Source organism: Microtus oregoni, unplaced genomic scaffold, assembly GCF_018167655.1.
Source record: "Microtus oregoni isolate MIOR12 unplaced genomic scaffold, Mior012 000009F_ref0000495, whole genome shotgun sequence".
NCBI classification, from domain to species: Eukaryota; Metazoa; Chordata; class Mammalia; order Rodentia; family Cricetidae; genus Microtus; species Microtus oregoni.
Window position 1 is genome coordinate 26862166 of NW_024543068.1, and position 24535 is coordinate 26886700.

At 40.1% G+C, this 24535-nt stretch overlaps 1 protein-coding gene across 1 annotated transcript in view; it reads left to right on the forward strand.

Annotated features, from left to right (window-relative positions):
• Positions 1-24535, forward strand: part of Map4k5 (mitogen-activated protein kinase kinase kinase kinase 5) — a 90323-nt gene that overhangs the window by 25084 nt on the left and 40704 nt on the right. The window contains exons 3-10 of the mRNA XM_041657928.1: positions 10584-10674; positions 11117-11181; positions 12369-12424; positions 14761-14808; positions 14895-14937; positions 15634-15706; positions 20621-20752; positions 23102-23164. Of these exons, the coding sequence (XP_041513862.1) occupies positions 10584-10674; positions 11117-11181; positions 12369-12424; positions 14761-14808; positions 14895-14937; positions 15634-15706; positions 20621-20752; positions 23102-23164 (571 nt within the window). The remainder of the gene's footprint in view (positions 1-10583; positions 10675-11116; positions 11182-12368; positions 12425-14760; positions 14809-14894; positions 14938-15633; positions 15707-20620; positions 20753-23101; positions 23165-24535) is intronic.

The following is a 24535-nucleotide window of genomic DNA, read 5'->3' on the forward strand; positions in this document are numbered from 1 at the left end:
GGTAATTTTGGAAGTGGCTGCTGGGAATTTGGTATCAGGCAGGCAGGAGAAGGTGGTCTTTGACAAAAATGTCTGATTACAGAGAAAGAGAAGTTTTAGAATAGTGCCAGCTATCCACAGTGCCTTCCCCTTCCTTGTGCATTGCCATTTGCAGACATGTTTGTGTTTGGGCATTTTTAGTCTCTGTTTTATGTATATGTGCATTTGTGCTCATCACCAGTGGTTTACTTGCTTCCTTCAGTGCTTCTGTTGGTTTTTAATTGGTTTTATTCAAGTATTGTTTTTTTCTCAGCTTCTCCACTGGACTCTGCCAGCGTTGTTTTACTTCATGTGTTGCCTAGGTATTCCTGTATTCATTTTCCCCCTTTCATTTCCTGTAGTAATAAGAGCGGCGGTGGGGCTGCGTCCCCAACACCCCAGCCGCCTGCCCAGCTAGCTTATGCTCCGAAATAACAACACACAAACTGTATTCTTTTAATCACTGTTTGGCCCATTCTCTTCTAGGCTAATTCTCACATATTAATTTAGCTCATTTCTAATCATTTGTGTATGGCACCCCAAGGTGCGCTTACCAGGAAGATTCTAGCCTATGTCCATCCTGGGTCGGAGCTTCATCCCAGGAGCGGGGCATGGCGTCTCTGCTGAGGCGTCTGCTCAGGAGAGCAGAGCTGTGGAGTCTGACCTCACTTCCTCTTTCTCCCAGCGTTCTGATCTGTTTACTCCACCTACCTATGTCCTAACCAATAAAATGGGCCAGAGCAGTGCCTTTATTAGCCAATGACCTTCCTCCATCAATTTCCTTAAAAGGCCAGAGCACTATTGTCTAAAATTTTCTTTCAAAAGGAATTCTTAGGACTTTTGTATACCTTTGTTACTTTCTTTTCATGATAAATTTTTGAGCAGAATCAATGTTTTTTTTTCTTTCAGCATTGTTGGTAAAAACAAAGTAGATAGTAGTTTCCATGATTTTGTAGCAGACTTTGGGAATGTTAACTCAAAAACACACTGGCATGCTAATGAATTTTCCTAGTACTTTATTCAGATTTTTTTAAAAAAAAATTCTGTAGATATCATCATTTCAAAGTTGAATTCTTAATTGTATTTAGCCTCTTAAAAGCCTGCACTAAAACCAGGATAATACAGAAGCCCTTCCTTGTAGCAGATGAACTGGTCTAGAATTGTGTTCGACATGAAGAGGTAAAATTACCTGCCAGCATGATCAGAAAGGGCTTATGTCTGGTAGACTATAAACAAGAGAGGTTTATTGTTACTGTTATTTTATTTTTATTATTTAAATAGAATGTCAGCTGTAGATATAATAATAATATTTTTTCCTTCATAATTAAAAATAGTGCTTATTATAATGTAGAGTCTTAAATTTTGTTGCAGCCTTACTTGCCCTTGGCAATTTGATTTTATATTTCAGTCAAAATTGTACTGAAACATATTGTTTTGGGGACTTTTCCTAATACTCATAAAAAATGCTAAAGTAAACCTTAAGAATGAAGATAAATACAAAAAATTGTTTATTAGCTATAAAAATGATGATGAACGAAATGAAATCTGTTGTCTTTCTGTTGCCCTATATTCCGTTTGTCTTTTTTATATACAGACAAATGACTTTCAGTAGTGATTTGACTGTCTCTGACTGTCTCATTGCTAGAGTAGGTACCGTGTTAACCCATTTAGTCGCCACCTTGCACATTGTGCCACGAGATAGGATCTGGCTCACACACGTTCACACTAGAATGTTGGGGCCACTGTTGTGAGCTGACTGCAGCTTTCTCTTCTTTGCTCAGGCCTCAGAGTGCATAGGAAATTAGGCTCTTATGATGGTGATGTGTGCCGCCATGATCTGTCTTATGTCTGGATGCTTGTTCAGCAGCCAGAGCAAGAACGAAACCCCAGGAAAGCTTTGTCTTCCTTTCTGCTCTCCCCTTATCCCATTACAGTGAACTGCCAAGATATGTTTGTTGGTGATGGTGGTTTGTCATCAAACTGTCTATGTAGCCAAGGCCTCCTACCTCCATCACCCAAGTGCTGGAATTATAAGAGTGTGTTACTGCTCCTGGCTCTACAAGTATTTACTTATTTATTTAAACAGTTTTACTATGTAGTGTTGGCTGGCCTGAACTCACTATGTCTCTGCCTCTTAGGTGCTGGTTAAAGGTGTGCATCACCATACCTGGCAAGAATGTTTTTTAAAATAGGCAGTTTATGGTTTGTTAAGTCTTGTAGATATTACTTAACAATGATGGATTTGTTTGTTTGTTTGTTTTATTTCATTTCTTTCTAAACAGGGTTCTCTATGTAGCACTGGCTGTCCTGGTTCTCAATGTGTAGATCATGCTGGCCTTGAACTCAGAGCTCTGCCTGCCTCTGTCTCTGCTTCTGGATTAAAGATGTGTGCCACCATGCCTGGCTCTAAGGATGGACTTTAAGAAAATCTTACCTGAGTGATTAGTGTTAATATACCTATTTTTCTTTATTTTTTTTTGGTTTGTTTTTAACATTGTTAAGGATATTCAGTATTTTAAAATAAAAAGTTAAATGTATTTCCTTATTTTAGAGTTTTTAAATAAGTGGAAATGTGCTAATATCTATCAACAGATGTTTATAAGAGTTCTTAATGCTACCAGGAAACCCTGTTTCCTAGAAGTTACAAGAAGAGATTTTAGGGGGAAAAGGTTAAGATGTGTATAAAGATATTTGTAGTAGAAGGAGGCTTGTTTGTTTCTTGGCCGCCAGGACTCCCGAAATGACCACACAGAAACTGTATTAATTAAATTACTGCTTGGCCTATTGGCTCTAACTTTTCATTGGCTAGCTTTTACATCTTAAATTAACCCATTTCCATTAATCTCTGTATTGCCATGTGGTTGTGGCTTACCAGCAAGGTTTGGCATCTGTCTCTGGCAGTGGCTTCATGGCTTCTCTCTGACTTTGTCAGTTTAGTTTTCCCTGCCTAGCTCTGTTCTACCCTATCAGGTCAAGCCATTTTCTTTATTAACCAATGGTATTCACAACATACAGAGGGGAATCCACCTCCCCTTTTCTGTTTAAATAAAAAGGAAGATTTTAACTTTCAAAACAAATTAGTACACCAACATGGCCAATTAAAATCCACTTAAAACCTGAGAGCTTAAAAAGGAATTCTAGACACAAAAGAACAGATTAACACAGTTTCTTGGTAGCCACAAAAAAATTTTTTAAAGATTGACTTGCAACGAGCAAGGCACTATGGTGCACAGTAAAAACTGCATGGCTTCTTTTAAGAAATGGTGGCTTCCTGGTGGTTTACCAGCACAAATGGCTCCTACTCTTTCAGGAGGTCCAGCTACAGATCATTTGAGTGGGGTTTGTGAGCAGACTGCTACAGCTTGCTTAATGTCAACATAGACCTGCTGTGTGCCTGAAAATGGGGCATTGTACATGGCTCTCAGAGGCAGCAAACAGGTCCACCATGATGGACTGGGCAGAGCAGGCAGGCTGGACTGTATTTGCTCTAGCAACACCACAGCTTAGGTTTTTAAGATGCAGTTAGCATTTTAAGAAGCAGTCCTGCTATTGAGAACTCAAGAACAATGGCAATGGGTTTTTGATCCTACTGCACGTACTGGCTTTGGGGGAGCTTAGGCAGTTTGGATGCTAACCTTACTAGACCTGGATAGAGGTGGGTGGTCCTTGGACTTCCCACAGGTCAGAGAACCCTGATTGCTCTTTGGGCTGATGAGGGAGGGGACTTGATGGGGGGAGGGGGAGGGAAATGGGAGACAGTGGCAGGGAGGAGACAGAAATCTTTAATAAATAAATTTAAAAAAGAAAAAAAAGGTAAAAAAAAAAAGAAGACAAGGCACTGATGCTTAGAAAGAAAAAAAAAGAAGCAGTCCTGGTCAGAAAATAATTATAAATATACAATAAAGACAAATTCAGATGGAAGAGACCTCTAAATGGGTCATGGTGTTGGATAAATGTACGTAGGCTTGGGAGAGAGAAGAAAAAATATAGACAGTTATAAAAAGAAGTAGATGGTCTAAAAAAAGATAAAGTCGTTAAAGAGCCAGGACAGAAGTCATTGATTAAAAGGAGTAAAAAATAATAATAAGCCGTGTAAAGATGGAAAATTCACAGAGTCTGGATTATATATACCATTGTGTTTTCTTTAAATTTTTGATTCTGAAGGAAGTAAGTACAGAGAGAGACATTTCATTGTATGGGCTGCTAAGCTAAACCAGCATATATGTTCTAAAGGTATCATGACTTCCAAATTTGGGTCTAAGAATTTGTTGCTTTGGAAAAGAGGTTCTGCTTTTGTTTCCACAGAAGATGAGAACCTGTGGGATTTTTCTAGACTAATGTAGTTTGATGCACCAAGACCTCCTGAAAGGTTGCTGTGAATACCCCCAAAAAATTATTTCGGCCAACAAAAAGCAGGAAGCAGTATGAAGAGAACTAAAGCCATATTCCCAAATATTGTTTATAAATGGTTGTTTACATTTAAAGGGGGATATGTTATAGATATGGATACTTTGCATTGGTATGGATCTTGGTTTATTGATACAGATTTAAAGTCAATTTTGTTATATTGTGTATATGTGTTTCTGCTCTTGATTAAGGCATTGTGTTTGTGCACCCCATTTAAAAATTTAATATATAATTAAAAATGCAGGTTAATAGATAATTATAATAGTCAAGCTTGTGGTCATGTTAGATTTTCTAGATATATGGAGATATGTATCAGATGGATAGGTATTCTTCAAACCTTTCAAAACTACAGAATGTGGCATTTAAATGTTTTAAGAGCTTAAGATTTCATGACAGTGAGACACATATGCTCCTGGCAGCACCAGTTACTTCAAGAGGAAGATGGCCATCAGAGAAGCTCCTGATGGAGTTTGCTAGCCATTTGGGCAGGAAACTGCTCTTGTCTGGACTCCTTGATGGTATGCTGTGCGAATTGGACATGCAGGACTCACAGAAAAATAACTGCTAAACTTGCCTAAAGGTGAAACAGTCCTTCAGGATTCTTGCTTCATGAAAGAAACTGCTAGACATTCTGCAGGACACAGAAGAAAGTGATTGACAAACTTCCAATATAGGCAGAACTGTCTTTGAAATTTCCTGCTTCATGGAAAAGTCTGCCAGATACTATGGGCCTGTAGGCTGAAGATGGATGCTCCAATGGTACAGAAGAACTTTGGGTAACTGTCCAGGCAGCGAGATGTCTCTGTCAATTCTAGAGTTTTGGAAGTTGCTTACAGTGTACTTCGTTTTTACTTAGGTAATATTATATTCTTCTGGAGACTTTGATGGAGTTGAAGAATGAATAGTTATAGTTTTCCTTAGTTATGGTAAAAGATAAAGTAGATATATTGTAACTGTAATTCTTGCTTGATACCTGTTTTGTTATATGTAATTTTACTATGTTAAAGCTAAAGCCTTCCTTTTTATTTAAACAGTAAAGGGGAAATGGTATGGGAGGTCCTTCTGTCTATGTGTTGCTTTTATTGGTTGATGAATAAAGAAACTGACTTGGCCTATAGCAAGGTAGAAATTAGTTAGGTGGGGAAAACTAAGCTGAATGCTGGGAGAAAGGAGGTGGAGTCAGAAAGAAGCCATGGAGCCGCCACTAGAGACAGATGCTATACTGAACTTTATCTGGCAAGCTACAGCCACATGGCAATACACAGACTAATAGAAATGGGTTATACCAATATGTAAGAGTTAGCCAATAAGAAGTTAGAGCTAATGGGCCAGTCAGTGATATAATTAATATAGTTTCTGTGTGATTATTTTTGGAGTCTGGGCAGCTGAGAAACGAGCAAGCGGTCTCCTTACTACAGATGGGGCTAGAACAAACCATCAGCTGTCCTAGTTCAGTGCTACATTCTTGTGTTTTGAAACTCTATTTCAAAGTTTAATGATCTTTAAGAAAAACTAAACAGTTTTATTTGTGTGTGTGTGTGTGTGTGTGTGTGTGTGTGTGTGTGTGTGTGTGACATGGAGGTACCTGTCCTCATTCTGTCCTTTATTCCCTTGAGACAGGGTCTCTTACTGAGCCTGGAGCTAAGCTGGCAGCCAAAAAGCTCCAGCCCGCTTGTCTCTGCCCTGCACCCCAGCACTGTGGTTAAAGCATGTGCATGACCACATCTGCTTTTTTATGTGGGTTCTGGGAGCCCAGGTCCTTATGAGAACCTGGGTCCTTACACTTGTGCAGCAAATACTCTTATTTGCTGAACTATCTTTCTAGGCCCGTAGTTTCAATACAAAATTAATCTATTCTGTGTGTATGTGTATGTGCTGGAGCCCAAGGATGACAGAAGGCATTAGACCCTCTGGATCTGGAGTTGCAGGTACTTTAACAGCTCCAGTCCTCTGGAAGAGCAGCATGCCCTCCTAACTACTGATTCATGTCTTGGCCCAGGTTCCATTTTTAAAACTCTATACTATAAAGTATTTGTAGCCCTCTTCATTGTTTGGATACTTCAGTTCTGAACTAGGAGAATGTTAATAGTAATGATAATACATTTCAGGGCACAAATGAACATCAGAAATTTTATTTAAGGGCAGGAGAGATGGCTCAGCAGGTAAGACCATTTTCCATGCAAGTATGGAAACTTGGGTTCAAATTTTTGCACCCTAAAGGGATAAAGACAGAGCTTAGCAGTTCAGAGTTCTTTCTGCTTGTCCTTGTTGGTTTATATCAGCTTGGCACAAGCTAAAGTCGTGTGTGTGTGTGTACATTTATACTTCATTGTGTATTGCCGTGACCATGGGCATGCATGTATCTTTTTGAGACTTCAGTTGTACTCTTTGGATGTATACTTAGAAGTTGGTTACTATATAAGTAGATCATATAATAGTTCTTATTTTAAATTTTTAAGGAGCTACCTTACTGTTTTCTGTAGTAACTGCAACATTTTATGATCTCAGCAGTGGGCACAAGAGTTCCATCTTCTCTATATCCCTGCTGTTCCTTAAAAAAAACAAACCCAGCCCATCTTTGTGAACTTAGGTGATAATTTTTTGTGGTTTTCAGTTGTGTTTCTCTGATTAATGTTGTTACATATTTTCATATGGCTATTAATATTTGTTATCATTGGATAAATGTTAATTTTGTTGCCTGTTGCTTGATGAAGTTATTTGATTGGTAGTTGTTGAGTTATTGGAGCTTTTTATAAGTTATGGATATTAACCCCTTATCAGAGACATCATTTTCACATATCATTTTTCCATTCCACAGGGTGCTTCTTAGTCTGTTGATTGTGTCCTTTGATAAATGTGAATTTTTAAAGTTTGATTGTATTCTTGTATTTCTTTTTCACTTTGATTAACTATGCTTTTGATGTCATACCGAGCAAATTGCTAAATCCATTGTTGTGTTTTACTAGGATTTTTTTAAGGAGTTATGAGTTATGTTTAGGTCTTTAATTCATTTTGACTCATTTGTTCCTTTCCAGTTTGGGAGTTTTTGAAGTGAGTTGTAATGACGTTAACAGTGCTCATTTTATTACTGGCTGAAAATAATCTTGCTAGACTATGGCATAAAAGTCCCATTCATGGATGTGATAGGAGGAACCTCATAATTACATACTTTAAGAAATGGAAATAAATTTATGGCAATTTTAATTTTCTATTTCTCTATAGTGACAAAATATTTACATTAATGTTGCTACAATAATACAGACTAAAACACAGAAAGTTTATTAAAAGTGATAGCTCCATTATTGATGGCTCTATAGGAGGGACATGCTGTAGTAGCTCTTTCTGTGTAATTCAGAAGCATCATGTTAATAATTTTAACCTGTGAACAACAAAATATATACACAGTAGATCTTACAAGCATAAATCAGAAATACTTGATGAAATGATAAGTAGAAAGTCTTGCTTTCCTTAATAAACACCTTATGGAAATAATGAAATATGTTAATTTATTCAAAAGGATTTAAGCCAGTCTTGGCTTTTAGTCATTTAGTTATTCAAATGAGGGCTGGTCCCAGTGTCTGTCATGTAGTATGCAGAGTGTCCATCCCCCTTTGACGCCTGATGAGCTCCCTTCTTGGCTGACATGGGTCACGCTTTTTCTGGGGGTCTCTAAAGCTGAAAGAGATCAGGATTACAATCACGTGATATCCGTGGCTCCCTGCGCTCTCTGTTCCACTTTGGTGTGGCCAGCAGCTGCCCTTATCAGCAAAGGCTTATCTGGAGGAGTTCTCCATTTCCCTATCAGGACTTACTCAGTCTGTGGTTTTCAGAGTACATCAGAGAAGAACTGTAGCCAGAGTAGCTCATAGCTTTTGATTCTAAATTCCAGAATTCTAGATTCTAGAGTGTCTATATAACCAGATTCTGTATATAGCAGAGTTATTGACTCTGCTAATATCTAAAAACAGACACATTTTTCATAGTTGAAATTTTCAGTGGACTAAAGTTGGTCTCCTGCCAGGTTGTAGATAAGTACTGCCTCTGCCTGTTGTCTACCCAGGTACCTTCAGCAGCCAGATGACTTGGTGCAGGCAGTAGCTCATGCTGAAGGGAGAAGCATCATCTTAGAAGAGCTGGGGTCAGCTAGTAGAGGGCTAGTGGGGTCCTTAAAGGTGTTTTCAGCATAAATGCAATAGTCCGGGAACAAACTGGCTATAAGAAAGACTGGAATTATAGAGAGTGCTAAAGTCAGAGCCCTTGCAAATACACAGGTGGAAAGGAGAAGGTTGCTGAAACCAGAGATAACGAGTTCTGTGGTTCTCAGCTAACTAATCTCATCCTTTAAATGGCCTGAATAGGATGAAACTCAACTTGAGAACACAACTTAAAATCCACTTCTACAGGAGTAGAAGTAGCCTGCATCCTGTATACCCCAGTATACAGACCACTGCCTTTCCTATGAACCAGCAGTGAGCATGCTGAGAAAGAAATTAGGGAAAGCCAAACTAAGAATAAGCCTAACCAATTAGGTTAAAGAACTAGACATTTAACACTGAACCAGGACCAGGAGATGGTTTAACACACTTGTCACCAAGCCTGATGATCTGAGTTCAGTCCCTGGAGCCAACATGGTGGAAGGAGAGAACCTGACTCCACAATGTTGTCTTCTCATCTCCACATGTGTGCAGGTGTACTCATTCACATACATACACTCAAATGTAATTTAAAAAAATACAAGCACTGATTCCGTTAAGCAAAGTTAAGACAAACCTAGAAATATAAAAGTCACATGTATTCTGTCATATGTAAAATCTAGATTTAACAGAGATAGGTGAGAGAGAGAGAGAGAGAGAGAGAGAGAGTGTGTGTGTGTGTGTGTGTGTGTGTGTGTGTGTGTGTGTGTGATGAAAACAAAGGGGTGATATTTGGGAAGAGGAAGGAGCCAGTGAACATGGTGGGGGAACAAGAGATGGTAACGTGGGAACAAACATGAATAAAGTGCCACAATAGGCTCATGAGAGTGCCCTAAGGAAACCCACTGTTGTGAGTGATTTTAAAGAGAGAAAGTAAAGGTGCAGGCTGGGTGAACAGACTAGAAAGCAAGAACCAACTGGTAGCTGTCCACAAGAAACTCACCTCCCTGGAAAAGATCCACATGAACTGAAAGTGTAGATGTGCCAAGCAGTTGGACTCTGAAAGCAAATAAAAGTAGCTGTTCTCATGTTTGGCAGAGCCAACTAAAATTAGTCAAAAGAGACAAAGAAGTTCATGTTATAGTAACAAAGGAACAGTCCAGCTTGAAGATATGATCGTAAATAGATATTATTGAGTGTGAGTGTTGGACCCAACGACATAAAACAAACACTGTTGTACATATTGGGACACTGAAGTTCATACAATAGTAGTGGTGACTCTGAGGCTGGAGGTAGGCTCAGTGGGTAAATAGCTTGTCATCCTAGAGTGGGTACCTGAGTTTGAAGCCCTAGCATCCACATAAAAGAAGCTGTTGCTGGTGGTGTGCCTGTGCCCCAGTACTGGAGGAAGGAGATACCCCTGGGAGTCATGGGCAAGCTCACCTTGTTAGTCAGCAAGCTTCGGGTTCAGAAAGAAACCTGTTTAAAAAAGAAAGTGGAAGCCAGGCGATGATGGCACACACCTTTAATCCCAGCACTCGGGAGATAGAGGCAGGTGGATCTCTGCAAGTTTGGGACCAGCCTCATTTACAAGAGCTAGTTCCAGGACAGGCTCCAAAGCCATCGAGAAACCCGGTCTTTTTTTTTAAAAAAAAAAAAAAAAAAAAAAAAAAAAGGAAAGTGGAAAGAGATAGAGGAAGACACCCAACATTGATCTCTGAACTTCAAAGGCATGCACACAAATTCTCACTCTGCTCAAGTCAAAGTAGTGGGTGACTTCATTATCCCACGTTCATTAAACGTGTAGAACACCACAGAAATGTTAACCAAGAGATGGATGATGCTCAGTGGTGGGAGCAGCCTAGCGTGCATGAGGTTACATAATGTATATAACGTACAGATAAAAGACGTAAACTATACCACAGATCTAATGGGCATGACAGGTATCTACAGAGTATTCCTTCCAACAGCTGCAATTTCGTCATATTTGGAGTAACTTGGTGACCAACTTATTTTGTTTTTCAGGTGATGATTTTTCTTTGATTCAACAAGAAATATATATGGTTAAAGAATGTAAGCATTGCAACATCGTAGCCTACTTTGGGAGCTATCTCAGGTAAAAATCCAGAAGCGCCATCTCTTGATCTAGTTTTCCTAGTCTCTTTCTTTCCTGTCTCTCTCCCTCTGTGTTAAGGCCTTCGCTGTGCATGCTGAAAACATTGTCCAGAATTCTAAATCCAGGAGGGCGCACTGCCATCTGCCTGCTGTGCTCACACTAGCACCTCTGTTCCTGAGGCCCTGCCTTGTCTGGCAGCCTTAATGGATCATTATGAACAATGATAACAGAAAACAGATCATGTCCTAACCTTTTTCAGATTGACACAAAGCTGAAACTGATGTGCTCTGGTGTGTGTTGAGGAAGGATTGCCCTGGAGGCTCCTGTTGCCTTCCGCAGAGCATCCTGACTCCAGTGTGCTGTGAGGCTGCGGGGCTGAACATGTGGACGTCAGTAGTTGGGAATTACAGGCTGCTGTAATTTTCTTTCTCTCTCGTTGTAGTAGGGAAAAACTGTGGATTTGCATGGAATACTGCGGTGGCGGATCCCTTCAAGATATTTATCATGGTACTGTTAATACAGTTTTACATCTTAAGCTCTACCTTGGCTTTTATGGTTGTTGTTTGACATTTCTAGATAGCAAGGGGAATGATTTGGGTAAATTTACTCTCGAGTAGCTGGGACTACAGGCGTGCGCCACCGCGCCCGGCTAAATTTACTCTCTAACATTATTCTATCTTTCCCCAGACACATGCAAAATTAAAACCTGGTTATCATTTTTCTTAAATTGAATTTAAGGAGTATTATTCCTTTAAGTAGTATACTAAAAAAGCACAGTTAAAAAAATTGTCTGCACATAGGCAGATCTCTGAGTTCAAGGCCAGCCTGATCCACATAGAGAGAAGTGAGTTCCAGGCAAGCCCGGGCTATGTAGCGAGACTTGATTTAAGAAAGATAGGTGTGTGTGCACATGTATCAGTCAGATGCTGTTAGTAAAATGGCATCACTTCTTGCCTTACTACTTCATCAATATATAAAAAATCAAACTTTGTAATTCCAAGTAGATGAAGCCAGCCAGCAACCAGTGAGTTACCCTCTGTGCAGAGACTGGTGGTCAGTTCTAGTTTGGATCTCACCGTCAGCAGGCAGAACCCCAGATTTCTTCTCACACACTGAAGAGCAATGATTGGAAGCCCCTGACTGGATAGTTGCTAAGGGATTTTATATTTCACATCAGAGAAAGGTCTGCTTTCCAGAAATAATCTGGTTACGTTTGACTCCTCAGTAAGATACTGGACCAAGTCTCAGCATTCTGAGAGATGTGTGAAGAATTAATTGTACTAGAAAGAGTACCTCAGTCTCTAAACTGTGTGTACTCATCAGTGAGTCCCAGCACGTTGCTCTGTGCCTCTAGACATGTAATTCACATACGGGCAAGGCCTGTTGTTGCCCGTTTCTGAGACTGTGTTTAGCCTCCAGCCTTGGCTTCACTGTGGCGCTTGTGATTAGCTTTGCACATAAGGAAACTGTACGTTTTCACTGTCCAGAGTTGTCAGGGAATAAACCTCTTATTTTCAAAATAGATTTTAAATACCCAGTGCTTCATTCCTTACACAGATGCTGTCTGCTTTGTAGTCAGAGGAGGAGTCGCCCAGTGGTGCAAGCAGAAGTTGTACGCTGCTTCATTGTTTTGCAGCTAGACTGTTTAACATTAGCATCCAGTGACAATGAGTTTTTTTGTTCTTTCTTTCCAGTTACTGGACCATTATCTGAATTGCAAATAGCCTATGTATGCAGAGAGACGTTGCAGGTAATGTATTCGCTTAAGTAGCTAGAAAGGCAGCAGTTTCATACCTAGTAATTGTGAATGATGGTTTGCCCAAAATCTAAAGAGCTAAAATAGTAGTAATAATATCCCAATCCAGTTTCCATGTTTTAATTTTGTAAAGCTACTAACTTTTCCATGAATGATGTACAAGAATTTATTTAAACAGCCATTGAGAAGTTCAATGATTGCATTTATTTTATTTTATTTTTTAATACTGATGTTCATCTGTGGTAGTGGACTTCAGTGGCATGGGTTGCTACCACATAAGGAAAATTATACCTATGAATTGTTTACCCTGAATGAGTCTGTGGACCTGTCAGTTGATGACTTGTTTAACCTTCACCCCAAGCTTTCTGGCTGTCAACAGGATGCTCCCACAGAAGCATGGGGGCTTCTGCCATATCTTACTTCTGTGATGATAGTTTCATGTGGATCAAGAGTTGGAAGGCAGGGGCTAGAGAGATAACTCAGTGGTTAAGAGCACTGTTGCTTTTTAAGAGGACCTCCAGCACCCACGTGGTAGCTCAGAACTGTCTAGACTCTAGCTCCAAGTCATTTGGTACCCTCACACAAACATACATACATGCAGGCAAAACACAAATGCACATAAAATAAAAATAAATCATTTAAAAAAAGAATGGGAAGGTGGACAGATACAAGATTTGAAATTCCACAAATCACTTAAAGGCAGTTATGCCATAAAACATGCAACAACATACACAAAAGCCATTTAAATAAGTTCCCAAGGTAATCCAACAAGATGTAAAAGCAGATATTATATAAAAAGTGGATGGTCCTAGAAAGTAGTGTTCATTTACAGTAAATGACCCTGAATAAACTTTAGAGAAAGCTGCATCGTCAGCTAAAGGACCATTTAGTGAAATCCAGCGCTTATTCCCAATAACTTTCTGAGCATACAGAAAGACAAATACTGCATGTTTCTCTTTTGTATGTGGGCCCTAGCTTCTGGTCTTTATATGTGTGTTTGTGTGGGTATGGCCTCTAAAGAGACCAGGAAACTGGGAAGGAGCCCTGAGAGTGAAGGGCTTTGGGAGGCAGGGGGAGGAGAACATTGTATATATGAAGGTAAAATGGAATAGCGGGAAGGGGGTGAGACGCTTTAGAATGTGGTAGGAAACTGAGGAAAGAGAGAGAGGAGGAGCGGCCCAGCCAACACTCAAAATGTAGGAAAAGCTGGAAGGAAAACGGCTGCCTTGGAAATTGACTTAAAAATAAAATGTAGACATTCAGGCATGGCACATTGAAAGTTAACATTGGTTAACTCAGTGCAGAGTATCTATGAAAATGCTGTGGTCAGGTCTTCCTTTCTCCTGATACAACAAGACAAAGATGTCCATTCCAGCCTTGTAGTCCGTCCAGGCTTCTCATAGTGTGAAAAGAAAAAAGAATGAAATAAAAAGGAATCTAGTTTTGAAAATAGCAAGCAGAGCTCTTCATTCCCAAGGCTGCATAATCATTTCCATTGAAAACGGGAGGGAGGCTACAGGGGGCCACTAGAGCAAACAAGTTAGCTGAACCCACACTGGCACGCTTCTGGTGGCTTTTCAAAAGTCAAGTGGATTTCAGAATTAGGAATTAAAGTTTAATGAGAAAACTACGTACAGTAGCATAAGGGATATGACATTCTCATGGATAAATACAGCAGAAGAACATAAACACTGTGTACTAAAACCACACAGTAGCTGAGAGAATTAAAGGCCTAACTGAGCAGATAACTGTGCTGTCCATGGGGTAGGAGCTTAGTGCTCAGAAGGTATCAGTTCTCCCCGGGCAGAACCCCAATTCCAGCTGAACCCTTTTTTGTTGTTAAAGAAATTAGCAAGCCTGTCAGGCATGGTGGCCCACGCCTGTGATCTCAGCCAGGATCCTGGTGCAGGAAAATCCTGAGTTTGAGGCCAGTCTAGCTTACATACTGACCTGTCTGTCTGGGGACGTGGAAGCAACAGTGAAATTGACAAGCTGATTCTGGAATCCCTGTGGAAAGGCAAAGCAGGAAGAATGGCCAGATAGCTTTGGAACCTGGTGTAGAGACAAGCAGTGTTGATGGGATAAGAAGTTACAAAGAGCACAACAGGAGAACTCTTTGGGGCGTGATCGCATGTTCTTTATCTTAATTGTGACGTTGCTGCTTTGGTAAAACATTTCCAATTTTACCGGAAAGTGAGTTACATTACTATCCCGTTAACTAGTTGAAAGAACCCCTTATCCCTGGAAAAGGCTGTCTGGTTTTTCTTATTCCATAATTGAGGTAGACATTTGATACTGTCTTGCTAATGCATATTCTTTTTTACCTTCAGGGTCTTGCCTATTTGCATACTAAAGGCAAAATGCATAGAGATATCAAAGTAAGTTCATCTAATATATTTACATTGCTGAGCTTTGAAAGAAATTTTATGATGCTAGTTTAATAGTATTTGTGCTTTTGTTTTAGGGTGCAAATATCTTATTAACAGACCATGGTGATGTAAAATTAGGTATGTTATTTTGAATTCTTAAATTTTTTACCAAAAATATTAAATGATATTTAAGTTTGAATAGGTTTAATTTTTATATATATAATCATAATGATCACTCCCTGTGATATACTGATTTTATTCCTGAAGGAGTAAAATTATACTCCAGGAAATTAATCTTATACATAAAAAAACCCATATTCATAAAGCTATTAATCATATTACTTATAGTAGAAAAATGTAAGCCCGTGAAATATTTTTCATCATGTCATTAATATTAATTGAAATATGAGCAAATCTGATTTATTAAATGGCAAAAATGAACTAAATAATGTATTTAATTTTTATTACCATGTTTAACAACAACTATAAAATTTTATATACATAGAAAAAAATTGTAAAAAGTAGCATTAAAGGAATTCATGTGTATGTTTTGTATGTTTTCTCATGTTTTCAGTTTTGTCACTTTTTCCCCAAGTTAATTTCAGTGTACTTGTAATTAAAATAATTTAATAAAGTATAGTTTTAATTCTAGTAAAATTTCGGCAAATTTTTTTTTAAATCGAGTATGTTATGAACTCATCTGGTACTAAATTTATACACATTAATATGTAAAATATTGATGACTGTGCCAATGTGAAATGCTGGTTGTATTTTTAAAAAAAATTTTAAACAAAAGGCCCTACCCAATTTTCTGCTGTGTTTTTTCCCTTGCAGCTGATTTCGGTGTGGCTGCAAAAATAACAGCGACCATTGCAAAGAGAAAGTCTTTCATTGGCACCCCTTACTGGTGAGACTGCTGTGACTCTCCTTCTAGTTTCGTTTCTTTAGTTTGTGCTTGATCCTTGGTACTACAAGCAACCATCAAAGCCAAGAGCCTGCATGCTCCACGATGCTTTCCTAACGTTGATTGTGTTAGGGGCTTAGGTTCTCACAGTATCCAGCTCTCCCCATGGCAAAGGCCTACACAGAGTGGAGTTTTCAAAAGAAAGACTTCTAGTACCTTTCCAGTTTTCTGTTTAGTCAAGGACTAAAACCCACACATCTACACTAGTGTCCAGCAGCCCCACATGAACAAGTATCCTACTTGTAACTACCGCAGTCATCTCTCTGAAACACTGCCTTCTTTGTTGACAAATAGTTGAGGTTAGCAGAACACCTCACCGTAAATGTTAGTGTGAGCCTTGGTATGTGAACCATGCCTGTAATCTCAGCATTAGGGAGGCTTAGGCAAGAGGATTACTGTGAATTTGCAGGTAACGTAAGCTTTAGTATGACACCCTGACTCAAAATAAAAAAAATAACAAAATCCCTTAATATTTAAAATGATGTGGTGAATGCTATAGCAGGTGGCATTTGGAGTTTGTGTTATGAGTTGGGTTTGTCAAGATATGGTGTTTGGATGATTTATTATTTTGAAAATAATTTAAAGTGTAAATTATTTTTACACTTTACAGCCAAAATAAACTATATGTGAGGGCTGAAGAGATGGCTCAGTGATTAAGAGCACTGGCTGCTCTTTCAGAGGAAAGTTAAGTATAAAAGTAAAAACCAGGCTCGGCATGGTGGCACATGCTCATGGAAGGCAGAGGCAGGTCTGAGAGTTTGAGGCCAGTGGGCACTACTAGTGAGTCTCAAGCCAGCCAGGATTACACAGTGAGACCCTGTCCAAAAAAAAAGTAAAAACGAATGAGTTATGGGTTGGAGATGTAGCTCGTTCAGTGGGTAATTCCCCAGTGTGCATGATCTCCAACACCACATAAGCTGGAGGTGGAGGCACACATTTTTTTTTGTGTGTGCTTGAAAGTGCAGGAAAATCAGAAATTAAGGTCATCCTCAGCTAAAAGCAAGTTTGAGATCAACCTAGGAATTTGAGACCATATCTTAGAAAAAAGGAAGGCAGGGGACAGCAGAGAGAGGAAAAGATGTGAGTTTTTGTTGGCGCCAAACTTTAAAGGAAAAGATTGCTCCCACCACTGACAGTTTAAAGCTTTATCTACCAACAGCAGTTATAATAACACCTAACAAATCATAAACTATGGAAAATGTTTCCCTCGGTAAGCTCATAAGTGGCTTTCTTTTCAGTCAGCTTGGAAATACTTGGAAGCAGTAAGTGTGCTCCCCATCCCTAAGTCTATCACCGTGTTGGGAGAGTGGCCTGGCTCTGAGTGGCGTGTGTATCTAGTCTCGGTGCTCTTGCTGGTGGTAATCTATCAGAGGCTCATGCATTTCTGTACGCGAAGTGCTTTCTCAGAATAATTCCAGAAAGAAAATGTGGCTCGAATAAGCTAAGGGAGTGTCACTAGTCGGTTCTGGGGATAGCGCGATGGTACGAAAAGTGATGCTGTTGAAGGTGAGCTGTTAGCAACACCTCAAAGTGGACAGAATTTAGGAATCAAGGCCAGAATTAGCATGTGTGGTGGAATGCTCTTAGGAAAGATAGTGTGTCTCTAAGTAAAGCGTGGATGGAAATATGTGAGACAGTTGCTGTATTGGATGGAGGTCAAAACTTGTTTTCTTCCATGATTTTTCTATATTCATAATTTTCTTCAGTTAACACCACTTTTAATAACTGGAAAAAAAAGCCTAATTGGTATTATTTAAATAAAAGTTAAATGGAAACATAGTCAGTTCCGTATCTATAGAATCTCCAAGATCTTCTGTGACTATCCTCCATTGTAAACATTTCTGCAACTACTTGAGCTGCATGGACCACATCTCAGGAAAGCCTGCTACCACCTATGGCGGCCTCCTCTCACCTCCTATGGCAGCCTCTGGCACCTCCTCTCACCTCCTATGGCGGCCTCTTGTCACCTCCTATGGCAGCCTCTGTCACCTCCTATGGCAGCCTCCTGGCACCTCCTATGGCAGCCTCTGGCACCTCCTATGGCAGCCTCTGGCACCTCCTATGGCAGCCTCTGGCACCTCCTATGGCAGCCTCTGGCACCTCCTATGGCAGCCTCTGGCACCTCCTATGGCAGCCTCCTGGCACCTCCTATGGCAGCTGTCACCAACTATAGTGACTTTATGTCACACACTATGGTGGCTTTCTGAGCTAAGCTCAGGTCCCTCCTGAGTTAGGAAGCAGGACAGTCAGTCAGGCTGATGTAGTCGGAGACTGCTTGTTTGATCCCAGCTGCCCAGACCCAGAATAATCACACAGAAACTATATTAGTTGTAACATCGTTTGGCCAATAGCCTAAACATATTTCTAGCTAGCTTTTACATCTTAAATTAACCCATATCTATCATTTTATATTTTACCACAAGACTCCACTGGTAAGGTTCCGGCTCGTGGCTTGCATCTTTCTCCTCCGGGGGCTACATAATGTCTCGCTAACTCCACCTTCTTTCCTCCTCTATCTCTGCTTGGAATTCCTGCCTTGCCCTATTCTGTGCTGTCATGGGCCAAAGCAGCTTCTTTTTTAACCAATGGTAATAAAGCATATTTACAGCATACAGAGGGGAATCCCACACCAGGCTGCTGTTCCAGTGAGCTACACAGTCTCACTCCTGCGGGTAGAGGAATTGAAATGTATTTGCTGTTTCCGGGCCCCAGGTCTGTCCCTTCTGAGACTCAAACTGGCCTTTAGTCATCTGACTCAATGGTATTCTTTTGTTCTCCTTTGTCCTGTGCCCACAACAGTGTCTGTAGCTCTTGCATACAGTAACACATTTCCATGTTAGCGTCTCTAATGTTTGCATTTCGAATGGCTGGTAGTGTAGCTCAGCAGCAGAGCTCTTAGTGACCGCTCAGGCCCTGGTTCAGTCTCCCGCACAGCGAGAAAGTGAAGAGAGCTGAGTGTAAATATTTATGTCCTCACTTTAGAACGCATGTACTGTATTCCACATTTAAGTTGAGGTATCATATGCATCTCAACAAAGGTAGATTGTAATGTTTTATGCACTTAAAAGAATAGTAACTTGTGGATATTCAATATAACTATAAATTAATAAATTTGAAAATGAAAATAAAAAGAGAATGTTTCTCCTGTGCAGTGTCACCTCCCCCTTATGACCTTGGATGCTATTTGAGATGTTTCTTTGGGGGGGGTGGATATTGAGAAATGATCCTTTGTGTAGCTGAAGCTACCCCATCTCAAGATAACTCCTGTTTCAGCCTCCCAGGGCCTGTAGTTACATGTGTCTGCTACCATACCCTGCATTTTCCAGCCATCCCAAAGCTCCTCCGCATTCCTGATTTCACCTCTTCTCACGCTGGGTTTTGTGTTGGTGTGAGTTTTATATTGTTGCCTCCATAATTAAGTCAGTGGGTCTACATCATTTTCACAAGTAAATTCCTGTATAGAAGTAGGTTGTTCACTTCTAGCACCTAGCTTCGCAGTCTGTTTTCCATGTACTTCCAGACCTTCTAAGCCAGTGGTTCTCAGCCTCTGGGTCTCAGCACCCTTTAGAGTTACACACCAGATATCCTGCATATCGGATACTTACATTGTAATTCATAACAATAGTAAATTACAGTTCTGACACAGCAGCAAAAAAAATTATACAGTTTGGGGTTGTCACATCATGAGGAACTGTATTAAAGGGTCACAACGTTTGGAAGGCTGAGAACTGCTTCTCTAAGCCCTCAGTTGTGAGGGGTTTTTTTTCCCATTCAGATCTTTATTGTAAAACAAAGATTAGCGATGTGTTTAGACAAGAGAGTGCTTGTTACCATATGTGCCCCCAGTCCCAACAGTGACAAGCCGTGTATGGCCCTTCTCAAGGTAAGATTCACAGGGTGTCTGCTGTCCCCTCTGTTCTCCAGTCGTTGCTTGCCCTCCTTATCTTCCTACATTTGCCGAGTTTCCTTGGAAATGTGCAGACTCCTCACGTCTGCTTCCTCGTAGCTCATTCTCCAAGTCCCACCTCCTTTGGGAACTTTTCTTTGACCGGCACAAGGTGTTTAGTAGTCTGACAATTTCACCAGCACTGACTAAAGCAACGGGTATTCAAAATAGGAAGTTGAGATTTTTAAATAGTGAAGTTTACTTATTTTTTATTTTTAGAGTTATTTTTATTACGTTTGGGTATTTTGCCTGTATATATGTATGTTCACCACATGTGTGCCCACAGAGGCCTAAAAGGATCAAATCCCCTGGAGCTGGAGTTATGGGTGTTTGTGAGGCACCATGTGTGTGTTAGGAACAGAACCAAGGTTTTTGGCAAAAGTAACCAGTGTTTCTTAACACTGAGCTATTTCTCTGGCCCCCAAATAATGAGTTTAGAAATGGGGTGAGGAGCCGGGTGGTAAGGTTCTTCTTCCCTCTCTTTCTGTCCCGCTTGTTCATCGCGGCCGCCGGCTAGCTTACACTGAAATAACCACACAGAAATTGTATTCATTAAAACACTGCTTGGCCCATTAGCTCTAGTTTCTTATTGGCTAATTCTTACATCTTAATTTAACCCGTTTCTATTAATCTGTATATCTCCACGTGGCAGTGGCTTACTGGGAGAGATTCTAACCAATGTCCATCTCAGGTGGAGGATCCATGGCTTCTCCTGACTCTGCTTTCTTCCTCCCAAAATTCAGTTCTTTCTTCTCTGCCTACCTAAGTTCTGCCCTATTAGGCCAAGGCAGTTTCTTTATTCATTAATCAATATAAACAACATATAGAAGGAAGGACCTCCTACACCATGTGAGTATAACAAAAAGTCGTGTGTTCTGTGTCATTTCTAAAAGCTCACTGATTCCCTCTAGGATGGCCCCAGAAGTTGCAGCGGTGGAAAAGAATGGTGGCTACAACCAACTCTGTGATATCTGGGCAGTCGGAATAACAGCCATTGAGCTTGGAGAGCTTCAGCCGCCTATGTTTGATCTTCATCCAATGAGGTGTTCTCATTAGTTACAACACTTTGGGGAGATAAAATACTGATTCCTCTGCATTATAAGCTTGTTTTCAAATGTGTCACAATAGTAAAAGTACTATAAGGGACTCAGATGTAATGTCATATAACCTGCTCAGGGGTGAGCACACATGCACACACTCTGCACATACATGCAGAGGCAAACCCTCTTTCTTTCTCTCTCCCAGTTGTATAGCTGCTCCTAAACCAACAGAACAGTAGAGTGGGTGTCTATCTTGTTTAAAATTTTTTCATTATGCAAATTTGCCCCAATAATCAAACTAGGAAGTACCAGTTATTGTTGTCTTTTTTAGTCTTCATTTTAATTTCTCCATCAGTTCATCTTGTTTCTCTTTTGACCTATACGAATTTGTAAGTAAATGATAGAAAACACTGTTAAATTCTCTCTTACTTTCATTTACTTTGTTGAAGGAATAATGAAGTATCTAGGCTTAGTGTAATAGTTTATGCTTTAAGATGGATTCTCTTTTTGAAAAAGAAAATGAACAGTCATGAAAAGATTTTTTATATATGTATATTTTGAAGGAAAGGATATATTAAGCTAAACTATAAACAACGTAAACATCACTAAAATGGTGGAAATGTCCTCCTAATACATGATTGGCCACAGATTAGCATATACTACATTGGGAGCTATTCAAAGACTGTGCAAGCTTAGTGTCTCAGATACTGTTTTGCTGTGAAGAGACACCATAACCAAAGCAGCCTTTATAAAAGAAAGCTTTTAATGGGGGGCTTGCAGTTTCAGAGGGAGGGAGCATGGCAGCAGGTATGGTGCCAGAGCAGTTGATCAGAGTTTACATCCTGATCCACAGGCAGCAGACAGAGCCACTGGGCCTGACAGGGACAAAGCCCGCTCCGCTCCGTTCCCTCCTCCTAAGGCCACAGTTCCTAGCCCTTTCCAGATAAGGATTAACCGTGCAAATATGCGAGCGTATGGGGTCATTTTTATTCAAGCAACCACAAATAGTTTACGAACAAGTACCAGCTACTAAAGAACCACATGGGACACTAAAGGCCTACAGAGTGAACGAAAATCCACCGTAGACTAGAATGATACTCATCTTTATCAGCATGGCTTTGTACACACTGGACATGAGCCAGTCTAGAAGACAACTCCGTCTGTACTTTATAGTGTACAAGTGTTTAGGTGGTAACACTAGGGAATCATACATGGGAAATCTGAGTTTGACTCCAGGCCCCACGTAGTAGAAAGAGGGAACCAACTCCCACAAGTTGTCCTCAGTCATGCCCCTATCACATGAAATAAGTACACGTAAAAGTAAAAAAAGACCTTAAAGGGAAAAAATGCTAAGAGTTATCCATTTGTGATTAACTGGGGTGATAAATCTAAGTATCTTTGTACACTATTAAGCAAGTTATTTAGCACTTGACCCAGCTGTTTGTTTGTTTGGACCTGGAGAGTTTGGTTAGTAGTGAAAACAGCAAACATAATATTACATAATAATATAAGCATTTGGATAAAAGCCTTTTAAAAGATAGGTTTATATATATGTATATACATATGTGTGTGTGTGTGTGTGTGTGTGTGTGTTCAATAGTAAGAACATGGCTTTTTCCCTACTTTCAGTTTTTTATTAAATTACTTCATTTTTATAAAGAGAATGTCTTTACTATGTTCAGTAAAAAGATTGGGATTTCTTTGTAGCAAATGCTGAAATACAACATTTTAAAAATTCTTTAAGTCCTCTTTATAGAAAAATAGATTGAAGGTGAATTCATATAATACCCTTATAGGCAGCTTGTGGATAGACAGTATGAGAATTTATTGTCCAAATAAAGGAAGCATCAGGAAATGGATATAATTTGCCAGAACAGTTGTAGATGCCAGCCTTTGTTTAAACCTATTAGTTAATGCTAAAATAACTTGTCATTGTTGTGTTACAAACTTAAAGAAGATTATATAAATATGCCTACATTATAATATTAGTTATGTCGATAATTTGTGGTAAGGAAACTTTGACATTTTATGGCTTTATCTTATGAATAAGGGCTTGTTTGACATTTAAAGATCTCTTTTAAAGCTAGTGGGAATATTCCATAACCTATTCAAAATACAGACAAGGAGTGTGGGCACAGCTCAGCAGAAGTGCTGGTGTGGCTTGTGCCACACCCAGGATATGACCCCAGTGTCATCAGAAAACAAAGTATGCAGCACCCCTGTCCTGAGCAGTGTCCTCAGTACCCTCCCATGAGGTCGTCCTGTACAGATTTATAACAGTATTCATTCTGACTGTCAAGTACAATGATGAAAGTATCTTAATATTGCCCTTAACTGAAATTTTTGTTTCAGGGCTCTCTTCTTAATGTCAAAAAGTAATTTTCAACCTCCAAAACTAAAGGACAAAACAAAATGGTGAGTTAAAGATTATAGAGCCTTGGAGAATTTAGCAGTCAGTACCCTTGTGTTATAGAGAATAAACCAGAGCTTTGAGCAGCTCACTCGGGGCTGCATGGCTGTGCATCTGTGAGCGTGGGCAAGGAGCTCACCCAGGGCTGCATGGCTGTGCATCTGTGAGTGTGGGCAAGGAGCTCACCCAGGGCTGCATGGCTGTGCATCTGTGAGTGTGGGTGAGGAGTTTACCCAGCACTGCACTGCTGTGTGTCTGTTGCAGCTTACCCAGGGCTGCATGGCTGTGCATCTGTGAGCGTGGGCAAGGAGCTCACCCAGGGCTGCATGGCTGTGCATCTGTGAGTGTGGGCGAGGAGTTTACCCAGCGCTGCACTGCTGTGCGTCTGTTGCAGCTTACCCAGGGCTGCATGGTTGTGCGTCTGAGCATGCGTGAGGAGCTGAGTATTTCCCAGTCATCTTTGCTGTTGACACACAGCCACTTTCCTAACGTGCTGGTGTCCTTTGTAAAGACGGTGTGTGAGGGAAGGAGTTTGAAATGAATATGTGAAGAAAAAATTCACTTTTATTGCCTTGTATTTTTTATATCCTTTAATTGCATATTGTCTTTCCTGGACGGTGATATTTGAAAAAGTTTCCCAGATACTATGATGATGCTTAAAATTCGTCCTTCTGGTTTTGTTTCCTTCCGTATGTTCGAGGAGCTACTTCTTATTTTCATCTCCATCTCCTCTTCCTTTTACAACTATCATTATAGCTCATAAGTATTAGATGGTAAAAATTGAAAATTTTGGTGATAGAAATTGATAAGCATATAAAATAAACCAGCAAATAAAAATGTCTAATATCACGCACATAGTTTTTGTATAGGTGTGTGGATATCTAGAAGGCCTGTGAGCCTCCAAATGTACATGTCCATTTATTTTTCTGATGAGACAGTCTGTATTGTGAGATTTCAGACTCTAGTCTCCCCTCCCCCGGTAGACTCCAACCTGAGTTATGTGTCATAACCTGTGTGGGTGCAGTTGTAGTCAGGAGCATCCTAGGTGATGGCAGGAGTGAAAGGCAGGTCACCCTGTGGTGACCTCTAGTACTTGGTGCTCTAGTCATTGAACTGGAAGGCTTTGTGACAAGAATGCCTTAATAATCCAGGAACAGCAAGTAGTATGTATCAGCATGAAATTCGTGGTCGGATTCCAGAGATGTGGCTAGCGTTAGAGGTCCCCTACAGTCCCTCAGACTGTTCTTGAGTGGCTCTCACAAACCGCCCTGGGCAAAGCAGTGATTGCCTTGCTGTTGATGAGATGTGCTGTGTGTTGTCTTTGCTGGTTACTATGGCAACTTCCTTGGTTCTTTAGCCATTCTCCCCTAGGGGAA